General features: G+C 47.1%; 1 protein-coding gene across 1 annotated transcript; it reads left to right on the top strand.

The window, feature by feature from the left end:
- The first annotated feature begins 7,947 nt into the window (after nt 1-7,947).
- MC3R (melanocortin 3 receptor) lies at nt 7,948-14,378 on the top strand. The gene is given in 3 exon segments (XM_024128631.2): nt 7,948-8,684; nt 8,687-9,049; nt 14,227-14,378. Coding segments are annotated over 3 exon segments (1,143 nt in total). The 5' UTR covers nt 7,948-8,056.
- Nucleotides 14,379-14,617: the final 239 nt, after the last annotated feature.

The raw sequence follows: 14,617 nt of genomic DNA, 5'->3' as shown, positions 1-14,617 counted from the left end.
GTTCAGTTATATATTTTTTTCAGAATATTTTCCACTATAGGTTATTACAAGATAGTGAATATCGTTCCCTGTGCTGTACAGTAAATCCTTGTTGCTTGTCTATTTTATGTATAGCAGTTTGTATATGTTAATCCCCCACTCCTAATTTATCCCTTCCCCCCTCCCTTTCCCTTTGGTAACCATACCTTTGTTTTCTTTGTCTGTGAGTCTGTTTCTGTTTCGTATATAGATTCATTTGTATTATTATTTTAGATTCCACATTTAAGTGATATCATATAATATTTGTCTTCCTCTGCCTGACTTACTTCTCTGAGCATGATACTCTCTAAGTCCATCTCCGTTGCTGCAAATGACAATATTTCGTTCTTTTTTATGGCTGAGTAATATTCCATTGTATATATACCACATCTTCTTAAGCCAATTGTCTGTTGTTGGGCACTTGGGTTGTTTCCATACCTTGACTATTGTAACTAGTGCTGCTATGAACATTGGGGTGATGTATATTTTCGAATTAGGGTTTTCATCTTTTCTGGATATATGCCCAGGAGTGGGATTACTGGATCATGTGGTAACTCTATTTTTCGTTTTTTAAGGACCCTCTGCACTGTTTTCCATAGTGGCTGGTCCAATTTTCATTCCCACCTACAGCTGTTGGTTTTGTTTGTTTGTTTGTTTTTGAATTTGAAAAATGAGAGAGTCAAAAAATGGAGGCTTTTGTGATCCAAAAGTTAAACACAGCCTAGATGAGCATATTTTTTACTGTCGCATAGAAATAGAAAGTAGATTAGTATCGAAAGTTGTCAGAGGCTGAGGGAAGTAGCAAATGGGGAGTAACTGTGAATGGGGGCGGGGTGATGAAAATGTTCTGGAATTAGACAATGGTGATGGTCGCACAACCTTGTGAAGATGCTAAAAAACATTGAACTGTACACTCTAAAATCATGAATTTTCTGGTACCTATATCTCAATTTTTAAAAGGTAAAGAGATATTTACAGGCATAAAAAATATTAGGAACCTAGGGTATGAGTAAAAATAAATCTTAAAAGTAGTTGGGAAATAAAAGTTTCTTCAAGGCATAGGATTAAAATATTTGGACACTGAGTTGAAAAAAATAGCTGATTTTCCCCTGCATGACCTTTAGACAAATAAATATATTTATATACAGTACTTGTATGTAAACATAAAATTTTAAATCTGCAAATCAACAAAAAGAAAGAGAGAAAAAAATGAAGGAAGGAAAGAAGCAAAGTGCCTGGTGCACTCGAATGTTCAAAAGGAGGCTGTGACATCATCACGGCAGAGTGAACGCAGTGGCACGTGGCAGCGTTGGTCTGGTGGAGAAAGAACGGGAAGAGTACATGGGAAGGAACAGGAGACCATTGAACAACCAGGTAGGAACTGCCCTCCCATTAGCATCACAGCTAATTCATATTCATGTCTCACTTGCCCGTGTCCCTTCCTCGGCTGAACGTAGGGATTTAAGACCCAGAGGAAAGTCACATAAAAATGTTAAGACCCCTCAGGCCATACTTGAGTCATCAAAACTCAATTACAAAGCACCCCCTTGAGGGAATTCCCTGGCGGTCCAGTGGTTAGGACTCAGGCTTTCACTGCCATGGGCCTGGGTTCAATCCCTGGTCAGGGAACTAAGATCCCACAAGCTGCACAGCTCCCCGCAAAGAAAAAGCACCTCCGTGATGTCATCCATCAGGTGTCCCATGCCCCTGGTATGATGTGACGAGAAGGCACCTCACCTGCGTGCTATTCTTTCCAGAAACCCATGACCCCAGTCTAACCCTAAGAAAAACAGGGGACAAGCCAAATTGAGAGACCTTCTACAAAGCACCTGACCAGCCCTCCTCCAACTGCCAAAGTCACGGAAATCAGGGAAAGACTGAAACTGTCACATACTGGAGGGGACCAAGGGGACAATCTGTGATGTCTTTCTTGAGGTGGAAGAACAATGTGCTCATGCTGAACAACCATACAATCCTTGATCCAATTTCCAGGCTCTCTTGCAGCTAGGGTAGAGCATGTGACCCAGCTCTCGCCAACGAGGCATAATCATAATTCCACTGTGAAGAAAGAATTCTACTAATTCTTTGTGAAGAAAGGTGTCTCTTTCTTCATAAAGGGTAACAAATTCCACCAGCCTCCGTTTTCGCAGGGTCGGTGGTGAGGAGCCTCGATGGTTAGTGGTGTCATGGAGGAGATGGAGCTTGAAGAGCAGGGTGAGGGCCACAGGAACTGGAGGGAAACCAGGAGAATGCGGTGCAGTCAGAGCCAAGAGAAGGATCTAGAAGGAAGGAGTGAGCGATGGTGCCAGATGCTGCTGAGTCAACAAGGGTTTCAATGATAAGGAGGTCACCAGTGCCCTGGGCAAACCTGTTTCTATGGAGCGACCAAGGCAGCAGCCAAGAGTGAATGGATTGAGGAAGAAGATGGAAAAGAATGGAGAAAGCAGGTATCCACAACTCTTTCAAGAACCTTAGCTGTGAGGGGAGGGAGAGGGCTGAGGAGGGGCTGCAAGAATAGATGAAACAGCCAAGACATGGGAGCAACCTAAGTGTCCATCAACAGAAGAATGGATAAAGAAGATGTGGTCTCTACATACAATGGAATATTAGCCATGAAAAAGAATGAAATACTTCCATTTGCAGCAACATGGATGGACCTAGAGATCATCACACTAAGGGAAGTAAGTCAGACAGAGAAAGACAAATATCATATGATATCGCTTATATGTGGAACCTAAAGACCATGGCACACTCTCCTCTTCCGATAGTTTCAAGATGGTATCATCCTCAGAAAGATAAAAGAATAAAATTTTAAAACACATTTTAGTTAAACTGTCTCCCAGAACAGAAGAAGAAAATAAAGGAAAATAGAAACTTTTCTTGGGTGGGTGGTAAGCGCAATCAGCAGAATACAGATTATAAGGGAAGCTTCAGGGAGAGGGAATAAAGTTGAAGCTGGTGATGATAAGAATAAAACGTCGGTCCAGGCTGAGGAAGCAGTTAAGGATGCCTAGGAAAGCTGAAAAAATGCTCAGCAACGGGTCCCAAGTTGCCAACCTGGATACACAAGAGCCGTTAGCTTTGGGTGGTTCTTAGGACTTCTAGGGGACAAAGGAAGAGCCGGGGAGCTGAAAATGGGCTGCACATACTGCATCTTCACAAGTTCAATGCTTTCAGAAAGGATGTCATTCACTAGCATGATAGCACATCATTAGCAATTCTTGATGTGACTATAATCCATTTACAACACAGGGAACACTACTGCAGTCGTATTTTTAACAACTTATTGGAGTATACTTATACACCATAAAATTCACCCATTTTAAGAGCACAAGTGAATGATTTTTAGTAAGTGTATCGAGTTGTGCAGCCATCACCATAATCCAGTTTTCCAACATCTTCATCACCTCAGTTATGTCCATTTATAGTTAAACACCATTGCCAGCCCTAGTCCTAGGCAATTACTTATCTACTTTCTGTCTTTATAGATTTGCCTTTTCTGGACACTTCATATAAGTGGAAACATACAAAATGTCGTCTTTTATGTCTGACTTCTTTTACTGAGTGTAATGTTTTCGAGGTTCATTCCTGTTGTGTACGTATCAGTATTTCATTCCTTTTTATTGATGAACGGTGCACCATTGTCTGGATGTACAACACCTTGTCTATCCTCACCAGCTGATGGACATTACATTGTTTCCACAATCTGACTGCTATGAAAATGTTGCTATGGACATTCACATTCAAGAATTTGTGTGGACATATGTTTTCATTTCTCTTGGGTAGGTATCTAGGAGAGCAGTTACTGAGAGTCATATAGTAAATTTATGTTCAGCTTTTTACATTTTTGATAATTGTTTTCCAAAGTGGCTCTACTTCAATAATATTTGATGTGGTCAATTTTGCTAGATGCTGGTATATAAAGAGGAGTAAGACAGTTCCTACCCACAAGTGGCAAAAGGTCTAAGAGGAGAGAAAATTATAGGTAAAATTACAGGCAAATGGAGTCACTTCCTGAGAGTACATAAAAAGTAGGGTCTATCAGGTTTTTATACAATTAAGATGGTCTAGAATGGAAAAAGAAAGCTATGAGCTTCTTCCTTTCAAACATGTATTGAGCACCTGGTATGATTCTGATAGAAATTAGAGATGACTAAATACGGTCTTGTATCAGGGATCGGGTTCAGCTGAATCACTTTCCTGTACACCAGAAACTAACCAGCAACATTGTAAATCAACTATACCTCAATTAAAAAATAAATAAAAATAAAAGACACTTTATCAAGGTTGCTGCTGTGGGTGATGAGGGCTCAATGTCATGGGACATCTGGGCAGCACATAAGGCATCTCCGGATGTCCGCCTGAAGGGCAGGAGGCTGGAGACGTACCCATTGGCTCCAGCCCTCATTAGTTGAGGGTTGTCCCAGGTGGTGTTCACTCCCCGTCACTTCCAAGCTGAACTTGATCAGGCCAGGAGGGCCACCACCCACCCGTACATCAGAGAAGATCCTGGGGCAGAATGTGGGTGGAGCCCCTTGGACCTGGGACCTGAGCGACCGACCTCGTGATTTGAAACCAACCTTGCAGGGAACTGTCCGGCAAGAGGCGGCTGAAATCAGAAGTGGGCCGAGGAGTGAATGGAGATGCAGGCATCAGAGGAATCTCCTCCTCAGAAACAATTAGGATCAATGATAACATCTAAGCGTTGGTTCTAATGACCTCTGGCCAGTGCTGTCCCATGTCGGTGGGATGGGATGTGACCTACAGTTATGTAACAGTCTGCAAGTCACGAGGGAGAGGAAGGAGTGCCCAACTCTGTCGGTTTTGGGGGAAAGGGGACAGGGTGGTTGAAGGGCAAATAAGAAAGTGGCCAAAAAAAAAAAAAGTGACATTTGAGCTGGGTCTTGAAGAAGAGGAATATGTCAGGCACAACATTCGGGAAGAGCTTTTTGGACAGAGAGAACACCCAAGTGGATTATTTCTTAGGATAAGAATCTTGTTGCAGTTTACTGTACCAGATTCAACACAGGCACCCACACATGTGCCAACAACATATCAAAACACTGACAGAGACTTTCGTGTCTTGCAATTGTTGTTAATAAAGCCAATTCATTTATAGAAGATTCAACTACAAAGTAAGGCTGTATTTGCGTTGCTCCCTCAGGAAAGCAGAGATAAGCGTTTACAGGAGAACAAGTCAACGCTCATTAGCAACGAGGGTACCTCTGAGAATGCAGGTGTGAAGGGCCAGCCCTCATCTGCTCTCTCTCAAGGATGCTAAAATCAGAGGACAGAGGCAGAGAAAGATGGTCAGGGCTCAGCCCAGGCCAAGCAGAGAGCAGGGAAAAGACCTAGTAGTCTTAGCTTTACAGGTAAGATGAGTGCCCCTGAAACCACAGACCAGGACAGTACAAACATACCTCTGGATGCGAGCCTGAGGGTGAGGAAAGAAACCCCCAAAAGGATTAGGATTGTGTTTTCCCCAACCTGGAACATGCGTGGCTTAGCATCAGAAATAAAGTCACTTTGTTGAAAATAAATAGAAGTATTTCTCATGCCCCCTCAGTTCACGGACTGGGATCCACATTCAGGTGTATTTCTTTATTTTAGTAGAAACTGAAAATGATGAGACTATCCCCAAACACTAGGAATGCATGAAAGTGTGCTTCCGACACTCTCTGCTGAATTTGTTATCTTTTTCATTCTTGTCAATCGGAAGTCTCCTTTTGATTAGCATTTCCCTGACTCCCCAGAAGGCTGAATATCTTTTCATAGGTTTATTAGCCACTTGCACTTCCTCTTCAGTGAATTCCTATTCCTATCTTTTGCGCTGTGTTCTAAGAGGTAAATCATCTTTTTCTTATTAATGTGAATGTATTCTTTGTACAGAAGAGACAGTAATCTTTGCCTATGGCAAGTATCTTCTTCCTGTTTGTCTTCTGACTTTGTTTATGTTGATTTTTTTTTCCACACTTAATTTCTGGTTGCCCATCTTGCTAAGAAGACCTCTCCACCCCAACGTGTTATAAATATTCTAAATTGTCTTCTATTTCATATGCATATTTCTTCTATCTAATACACACACACAGTCACACTCACACTCACATACATAGTTAGATGATAGTTGGACGGTTAGAGCATCAATCCACCTGGAATTGATGTGTGGGTATGTGGCAGGTGAGGCAGCAAAGGGGACTCAGTGTGTCCAGAGTTTACACCGTCCTCCTGTGCAGCATCACGTTTGACATGACCTAAGCATTAAAGTCAACTGCTAAATTCTGCCTTTTACATTCTCCAGCTCAAGTGGCATCTCCATCCTCCCTGTTACTTAAGAAGGAAGCGGAGCTGTTCCCTGGCTGGCCCCCTCCCACCATACCAGGTACCATCACACTCGAATCTCCAGGCCCCTACGTCCTAACTGTCTCTGTCCACTCCTCCCATGGCCCCACGGTCACCTCCTTGCTTCAGGCCACCATGATCTCGCCCTGAATCTCTGCAGCCCTGGCCTCCCAGGCTCCGGGCTCATCCCCTCGCAATCCAGTCTCCACTGTGCAATGAGGACTCTTTCTAAAATGCAAACCCCATCTCATCTCTTCCACAGCCCCTGCAGCCTTCAGGGTACAGTCCAAACTCCCACATGTGGCTGTCCTTCAAGACCCAGGCACCTCTCGCCTTAAAAAAATAATAATAATCGCAGCGTCATTTCTCAAGGTGTGTCTCCCAGCTCCACACCCCGGCCAGAGAAAACCATTTAAAGTTCTTCAAAAACACCAAGCTTGCTTTTCCGTAGATCTCAACCTTGGCTATGTCCCTCCGCCACGCCACCCGTCAAAAGTTGAAAACACACTCGCCCAGGTCCTGGCCCTGGGTGATTCTGATTCAGGAGGTCAAGTGCAACCCCCGCGCCCACATTCTACAGATGATTCCCACGGCCAGGGTGCAGAGCCGCTGCTTGTAGCCTCCAGGCTGTAGGCATATTATTACCTCTTCCCAGAATCCTCTTCTACCTCCTCGACCCCAGTCCCCACTAACCACCGAGTATCGCCTCTAATTCCTTGACCTCAAAGCTTAGATACTCCTTCCTCCAGGAATTTCCTTTGGCCATCCAGGTCAGGGGGCCGCCTCCAGGCTCCCGCAGCCCCCTGGCATTCCCCGATTCAAGCATTCATCACACTGTAATATCATTGCCTGATTTCTCGTCCCCCACCCCAGACTCTGAGTTTGGGGGAAATAGGGACAGCGTGTCTGTCTTGCTCACCACTGAACTTCCCACACTGGGCAGAAACCTGACACGTGGTAGGTGCTTAATAAATGTTTGCTACCCACCTCCCCCCCACCAGAAAAACTGAATGAACAAATAAATGGATGAAAGGATGGCTGTGGCCATTTCCATGACAAATAAACACTGCTCAGCCAAGCCAGCGAACAGATAAGCAGGCTGGCCTGCAGAGGGCACCAGGCTGCTTTTTAATCTCTCTCCGAGCCCTGGAGCCGTACCGCTGTCAGTCAGAGAGGCGCCCGATGCTCCGTGGTCATTTCGCTGCGCTGAAGATTAAGTAGGAATCGCTTGCCTCCAGCCAATGTATAAAAACTGAGTGCTCACCCCTCACTCCTAACAACAGGTACCACATCCTCTGTCTTGCTATGAAAACCGCCATAACTGTAGCAGCCAGTGTCTGGTTTTTTATTCCCAGGTGGCGATGTGAGAGGGGCTAAGAGGGAGAGAGAAGGAAGGAAGGTAAGAAGGGAGGGAGGTAAGACAGAGTGTCTATAAAACCGTTTGTCCTGGAGAAGCAGAGGAAAGTTCTCTGTACGTCTCCAAGCTGACTTTCTCTCTCTCTCTCTCTCTCTCTCTCTCTCTCCCTCTCCCTCCCTTCATCCTTTTATTCTGCGGAAGAACGAAATCTAAGTCTAGACTGGACGAGCATCCAACACAAGGATCTGGAGGGGGATTTCTTTCCTTTCCTGTAATCTGCAGCAGGAGCCGCAGCCTCTGGACCCTGCCGGAGCCCCGGCTCCGATCAGCCGTCTGTCGGCAATGAACGCTTCGTGCCGCCTGCTCTCTGCTCGACCAACGCTGCCTAATGGCTCAGGGCACCTTTCCTTCGGCAACCAGAGCAGCAAGAGCTTCTGCGAGCAGGTTTTCGTCAAGCCGGAGGTCTTCTTGGCTCTGGGCGTCATCTGCCTGATGGAGAACATCCTGGTCATCCTGGCCGTGCTCAGGAACGGCAACCTGCACTCGCCCATGTACCTCTTCCTCCGCAGCCTGGCCGTGGCCGACATGCTGGTGAGCGTGTCCAACGCCCTGGAGACCGCCATGATCGCCGTCGTCGACAGCGACTCCCTGACCTTCGAGGACCAGCTCCTCCAGCACATGGACAGCGTCTTCGACTCCATGATCTGCATCTCCCTGGTGGCCTCCATCTGCAACCTCCTGGCCATCGCCGTGGACAGGTATGTCAGCATCTTCTACGCGCTCCGCTACCACAGCATCACGACGGTGAGGAGGGCGCTGGGCCTGATCGCGGCCATCTGGCTGTGCTGTGGCGTCTGCGGCGTGGCGTTCGTCGTCTTCTCTGAGAGCAAGATGCTCATCGTGTGTCTCGGCACCATGTTCCTCAGCACTCTGCTGCTCACGGGCACCCTCCACGCGCCCATGTTCCTCTTTGCCGGCCGCACGTCAAGCGCATCGCGGCACTGCCCCCCGCCGTCGGGGTGGCGCCGCAGCAGCGCTCGAGCATGAGGGGGGCCGCCACCACCCCCGTCCTGCCGGGGGTGTTCATCTTCTGCTGGGCCCCCTTCTTTCTCCACCTCGTCCTCATCGTCCCCTGCCCCACCAACCCCTACCGCGTCTGCTACACCGCCCACTTCAACACCTACCTGGTCCTCATCGTCTGCAACTCCACCATCGACCCCCTGATCTACGCCCTCCGCAGCCTGGAGCTGCGCAACACCTTCAAAGAGATGCTCTGCAGCTGCAATGGCACGAACGCTGGAGAGGATGCGGGACCACAGGAAGGAAGGGTTATCGGTCTGACCACTTTTGAGCCTCCATCCGGCCAAAGTGTTCAAAAAGAAGGGGGAAAAAATACTTAAAAGACATGAAGATGTGTTAACAGTCATGGTCGCTTGTGTCTTTTTGTTGTTGTTGTTGTTTGGGGGGTTTGGGGGGCGTTTTTCTGGCCGCGCCAGGTCCTAGCTGCGGCAGGCAGGATCTCTGTTGCAGCATGCAAACTCTTCATTGAGGCACGGGGGATCCAGTTCCCTGACCGGGGATCGAACCCGGGCCCCCGGCACGGGGAGCGTGGAGTCTTAGCCACTGGACCACCAGGGGAGTCCCAGTGTGTCTTTTGTTGTTAAGCTTGCAGAAAGCCTTTTGAAGGGAGAAAATGGTCTACAACAGGCTCTCTGAAAGGATGCCAACGTGGGTTAAGTCACAAACTCTGATTTCCCAAATAGTCACTGGGGGAAATCCGTGGAGGCTGCTCCGGGCGCTTTCTGCATTCATCTTCACGCACCCAGGGTCTGTGACGCCTGCCTGCACCCTGCTTCTCACCCATGCCCTCTTGCTTCAGGTCAGACTGAAGGATTCGCAGTAACAGTAAGCGTGGTTTGAATCTCTCCCAAGCAAACCTGTTACGGCTGCCAACCTCCGGCTGCCAGCTGCTTGGATGGCTTTGCTCTCAGTTCATACGAGACTGGGTTTCTAGTCTACTACTCTATTTAAGGTAAAACAATTTCCTAAAAACAACAAACTTTGTGGAAGAAGTAATGCTATGCTGTTTGCCCCTCTTCTTGACCATACCCCACACCAGCCTCCACCCCCTGCAAACGGCAGGGGGATGTAACCCACTTCTATTTTTGTTGTTATTGTTGTTCTTGTTGGGTTTTTATACATTCAACATAGGGCAGTTTTCAAAATAATGAAAGAGAGATAAAGTGCTTTGGAAAATCAGAACATACCTGTGAAATTGCTTGACAGTTGTTTAGGAGAGTTAGAGTCTGTGAGCTTCCTGTGGCTTTCTTGGAAACTGTTTTGCTCTTAAGAACTGTGCCTCTATCACATTTTATCTATGCGATGTGATCTATTAAGGAGAATGGCTTCTGGGTCACTGCTCCTTTTGCGCGACATGGTGTTAAAGTTGGGTGACCCTGTTATCAAGGTCTATACCGTATCAAGTAAAGTGATTCACTCCTGTGAACACAGGGCAAGATTCGCTGATGAGCGCTGTCCATGGTTGTGTGCTACGTGCATCCATCAGACCCCTTTCCACCACAGAGGACCTCAAGCTGTGTTTTCCGGCTGTCCTCACGTTCCCCCCCGCCCCAGCCATGAATTCTTATACTATGCTGTGTCTTTGGTATACAACTGTGTATTTTTCTTGTGCTGGAATATATTGGGGTTTCTTGTACTCGATCTGAGCTAATGTGAACAATATTACTTGTTTCTTGCTTTGATTGTGATGTTTGGAAATAATAAAAGGCTTTTGTGGCTGATAAACATGTGTCACATTGAACCACACCACCTGGAAGCATCCTGGTGACTTCCGCTCGTGGCCATCGTACGTGACACTGCAATTCTGTGACTATTCTGTAAATGGCATAAACATCCCCGTTGACCACACTGCTGGTCTTTTCTAGGGCAATGCCTTTTAGCCAAACTACAGAACTCTCCCATTTAGTTTACGAAAATACCAGGCTGAAATTCCTGGGTCACTGTCACTCCATTATTATAATCGAGACACCAAATAAGAGGTCTTGTCCACTGCCACAAGGCAAGTTAATGTGGAAAATGGGGAATCGAATTCTTTGAAAATTGTATTAACAGCTAGAGGAATTACGATGTCCCTTTTCTATGTAAACAAGATAAAAATAACGTATTTTTCACTCTTTTATGTCAGCTTTCACATTATTTCATTTATCCTGTCAACGAACCTCTAAAATAGGTGAGTCACTTTACAGATACAGAAGCTTGGTCCCAGAGGGGTTATGCGATTGCCCAAGAGTGCCCAGCTAAGGTGGGGTCACTGTATACCTTGTGCCCTGGTGCCAATGCCTTTTTGCACCAACACGATGCTGCCAACAGCTTTCCATAATCAAAACTGATCCAGCTGTCCTTCCTACGTACATTTTAGCTGAGAGCAGTGCTTCTGAACAGGAACGCCTGTTGGAATCACCCGGGATCTTGTTCAGGTGCAAAAGCTAATTCAGCAGGTCAGGAGTGGAGCCCAAGAGTCTGCGTTTCTGACTCCGACAAGCTCCCAGGGGATGTGGCTATTGGTCTGGAGACCACCTTTTAAACAGCAAGGACACAGAGGACTTTCAAATGAGCATAACGCACAGCCCAAACTACACATCTGTGTGCAGTGCTGACCCCATGCCAGGAGCTGCGCTAAGTACCTTACAAGCGCTTGCTTCTTTGACCCCTGCAATAACCCCTTCAGGCAAACACTAGGATCCTCCTGATTTACAGATACGGCATCTGAAACTCAGGGAGGTTAAGGAGTCTATGGAAACTCAGCTACGAGTGGAGAAGCGGAGATTCAAACTTGGGCTGCCTGCCCGCCACTCCCAAGCACAACCCGGACACCCTAGCACTTCTCCTGGAGACAGCATAGTTGAGCCATGGCCCCGTCCCCTCAGAGGCATGTATCACTATGAAGCGAGGCCTTAATGCATATTTCTACAACCACGAGTCCACGTGTTCAAAACACAGTGTCCATCGAGCTGTCGTAAAAACCAAGAAGACAATTCATTCTTTTACTTGCTATACTTTTCCAAAGTCTGTGGGTGGCCCTGGCAGTGCATCCATTCCTGGGGTGAACAGCCCTGGACATTAGGCTGTCATTGTCTCCTCCATGACCACTTTCCCAGATCTTCACGTGGGAACCCACTGTGCATTTTAAGCAGGGGGATGGTTAGGTTCAAAAATGCTTAATTTTTGGAAATAAAAGCACATTATGATTTTCATTCATTTGTTAAGTTATGTTCACTTTCACCCCCCGCCAAGGCCAAGGCAGAATCACTGCAGTGGTTGTCTTCCTGCACCCCTAGAAATCATTGCCTGTTGTCCTTATTTCAGTTGAACTTTTGAGCTTAATTGTGATGTTTTTCTGTGGGGCTGGGGGCTACAACGACTCCAGCCTCCTTGGCTGAAAACGTTTACCCACCCTCACTTCCACTAAAATCCATTCTCTACACAGCAGTCAGTGCAGTCATTTAAAGATCTAAATCAGGGCTTCCCTGGTGGCGCAGTGGTTGAGAGTCCGCCTGCCGATGCGGGGGACGCGGGTTCGTGCCCCGGTCCGGGAGGATCCCACGTGCCGCGGAGCGGCTGGGCCCGTGAGCCGTGGCCGCTGAGCCTGCGCGTCCGGAGCCTGTGCTCCGCAGCGGGAGAGGCCACAGCGGTGAGAGGCCCGCGTACCACAAAAAAAAAAAAATATATATATATATATGTTGAATGAATAAGTGACTTCATGAACACACTTAAAGGTGAGTTCAATCTAACCAAAAAGAATATAACACACGGACCCGTGAGCCGTGGCCGCTGAGCCTGCGCGTCCGGAGCCTGTGCTCCGCAGCGGGAGAGGCCACAGCGGTGAGAGGCCCGCGTACCACAAAAAAAAAAAAAAAAAAAAAAAAAAAAAATATATATATATATATATATATATATATGTTGAATGAATAAGTGACTTCATGAACACACTTAAAGGTGAGTTCAAGTCTAACCAAAAAGAATATAACACACCAGTGATCCTCAAATTTGGTGACTATCAGTAACAAATGTGCAGTTTGAGAGGCCAGCCTGCTCTCTGGACCCTGTGATCCAGCTGATCAGGGGTAATGTCAGGCATCTGAGATTTTCAACAGTCCACACGTGACTACCGTGCACACCAAACCTGCAGAACCACCTAAACTGACAAGCACCGCTGATTTCTTTAAAATAACAAAAACCAGTACCCCCGGGGCTTCAATCTCTCCCATCACCATTTCCTGTCAGGATGTCAAGCACCTGCACTCGATGTTGGGCCATCCAGGAACCAACATAAACCCAGAAACTGGGAAGAAACAGACAACAAAGCACAGAATAAAAGTAAACCCTTCAAATGAAGAACTCAACCTTTCTCACGTAAAGACGCTTATTTGAGAGCCAAATCAGTAAAAGATAATAATAATAAAATGCGTTACCTAGTATTATTGATATTATGTGCCAGACATTGGACTAAGCACTTCGATATGTTAACTCGTTGAATTCTCATGAAAACCCTATGAGGTAAGCACTATTAATGTCTTGTCCCGTAGAAAAGGAAACCTAGGATCATGGAGGAGGCCAATCATCCAGACCCAGGCTCCTCAGAACTCGAGGAACAGACCCGGGACTAAGCCACAGTCAGCCTCCACGGTCCACGCGTTGCCCACAGCCCCACTGCGTGACGCAGCGCGTGGCCGTAGCGACGCTCTCCAGGCTTGAACGGGCTTCAGCAGCTCTCAACCCCCACAGAGAACTTTGTGTACTTTTTAATGGAAGTATAATAAATATACAGAAACGTTCTTACAAATTCTCCTTTTTGCCATTTTTTCATCAGGCGACACAGAAAGCACGTGTACCCCCAGAGCCAGGAGTTGAGTGGTAGTGGAAAGCAGCTAATGATGTGAGTTGCCCAAGCCAAAAAAATGTTATGTCCCATGAAATAAGTGAATAATTGACTCATCTCCCCGAATGTCACAGAGCACAGGTGTGACCTGAAAAATAAATACGCGTACAATCCTGAGAAACAAAGAAGAAAGAAAGGTTCCTTCTTTGTTTCTAACTGTAGGAGGAAAAAAAAAATCCTTCCCTGCGTTTATTCCGTTTATGCTGTGACATGTGCTGGATTGTGAAGAGGTGGCATATCCCACTCACCATCAGAGGGAACACAAGAGCAATGCCACAGATGGTCCTTTAGGGCGAATGCCACAGGAGGTGCTCTGAAGGATGCTGTTTATCAGGCAAGAAAACAGTGTGCCTCCCGCTGTAAACACTGGGGAGTCAACAGAGGAAACTGAGCTGAAATTCAGGAGAGCCCGGGTCGAGGAGTGGTTCAAGGCTGGTGTGGCCGTGAGCAAGACTGTCACTGCCTATGGGCTTCAGTCACACATCTCTGCAACTGGCAGAGCTGGACTTGCCGGGAGGGTCTCAACCTTTCCCCCTGTCCATGGCGGTCACAGGTGACTGCTGCCTCAGGACTGCGGATCAGGTGACACGGGGCCCCCTCAATACCAGCCCCGAGGGTGGTGCCCGGCTCATGAGTCCTCCACGTCTTGGGCACAGCAACCACATCTGCGACCCAAGGCAGCCCAAGGAGACTCTCAGTACTTGAACTATTGAGAAAGAAAGGCCCTCCTTCCCCTGGACCTCTGGGTACCAAGTTGCCTGGGGCTGCGGAAGGAGCATCCGAGGAGGAAGCCAGCATCAAAAAAGCAGGCGGATGAAAGAGACAGGATTCCTGCTGTTCTCCTTTGATGCCTGCCCCCAGCTACGCCTGAAGCTAGTCCTAAGCCTGGACACTCTGTTACTGAGCTACTGCACGTGTAAGCAACAGCATCCTGACAAACGCAG

The sequence above is a fragment of the Physeter macrocephalus genome, chromosome 14, assembly GCF_002837175.3.
Source record: "Physeter macrocephalus isolate SW-GA chromosome 14, ASM283717v5, whole genome shotgun sequence".
Taxonomy (NCBI): domain Eukaryota; kingdom Metazoa; phylum Chordata; class Mammalia; order Artiodactyla; family Physeteridae; genus Physeter; species Physeter macrocephalus.
The sequence above is the reverse complement of the archived record's forward strand: the minus strand, read 5'-3'. Positions and strand labels throughout refer to the sequence as shown.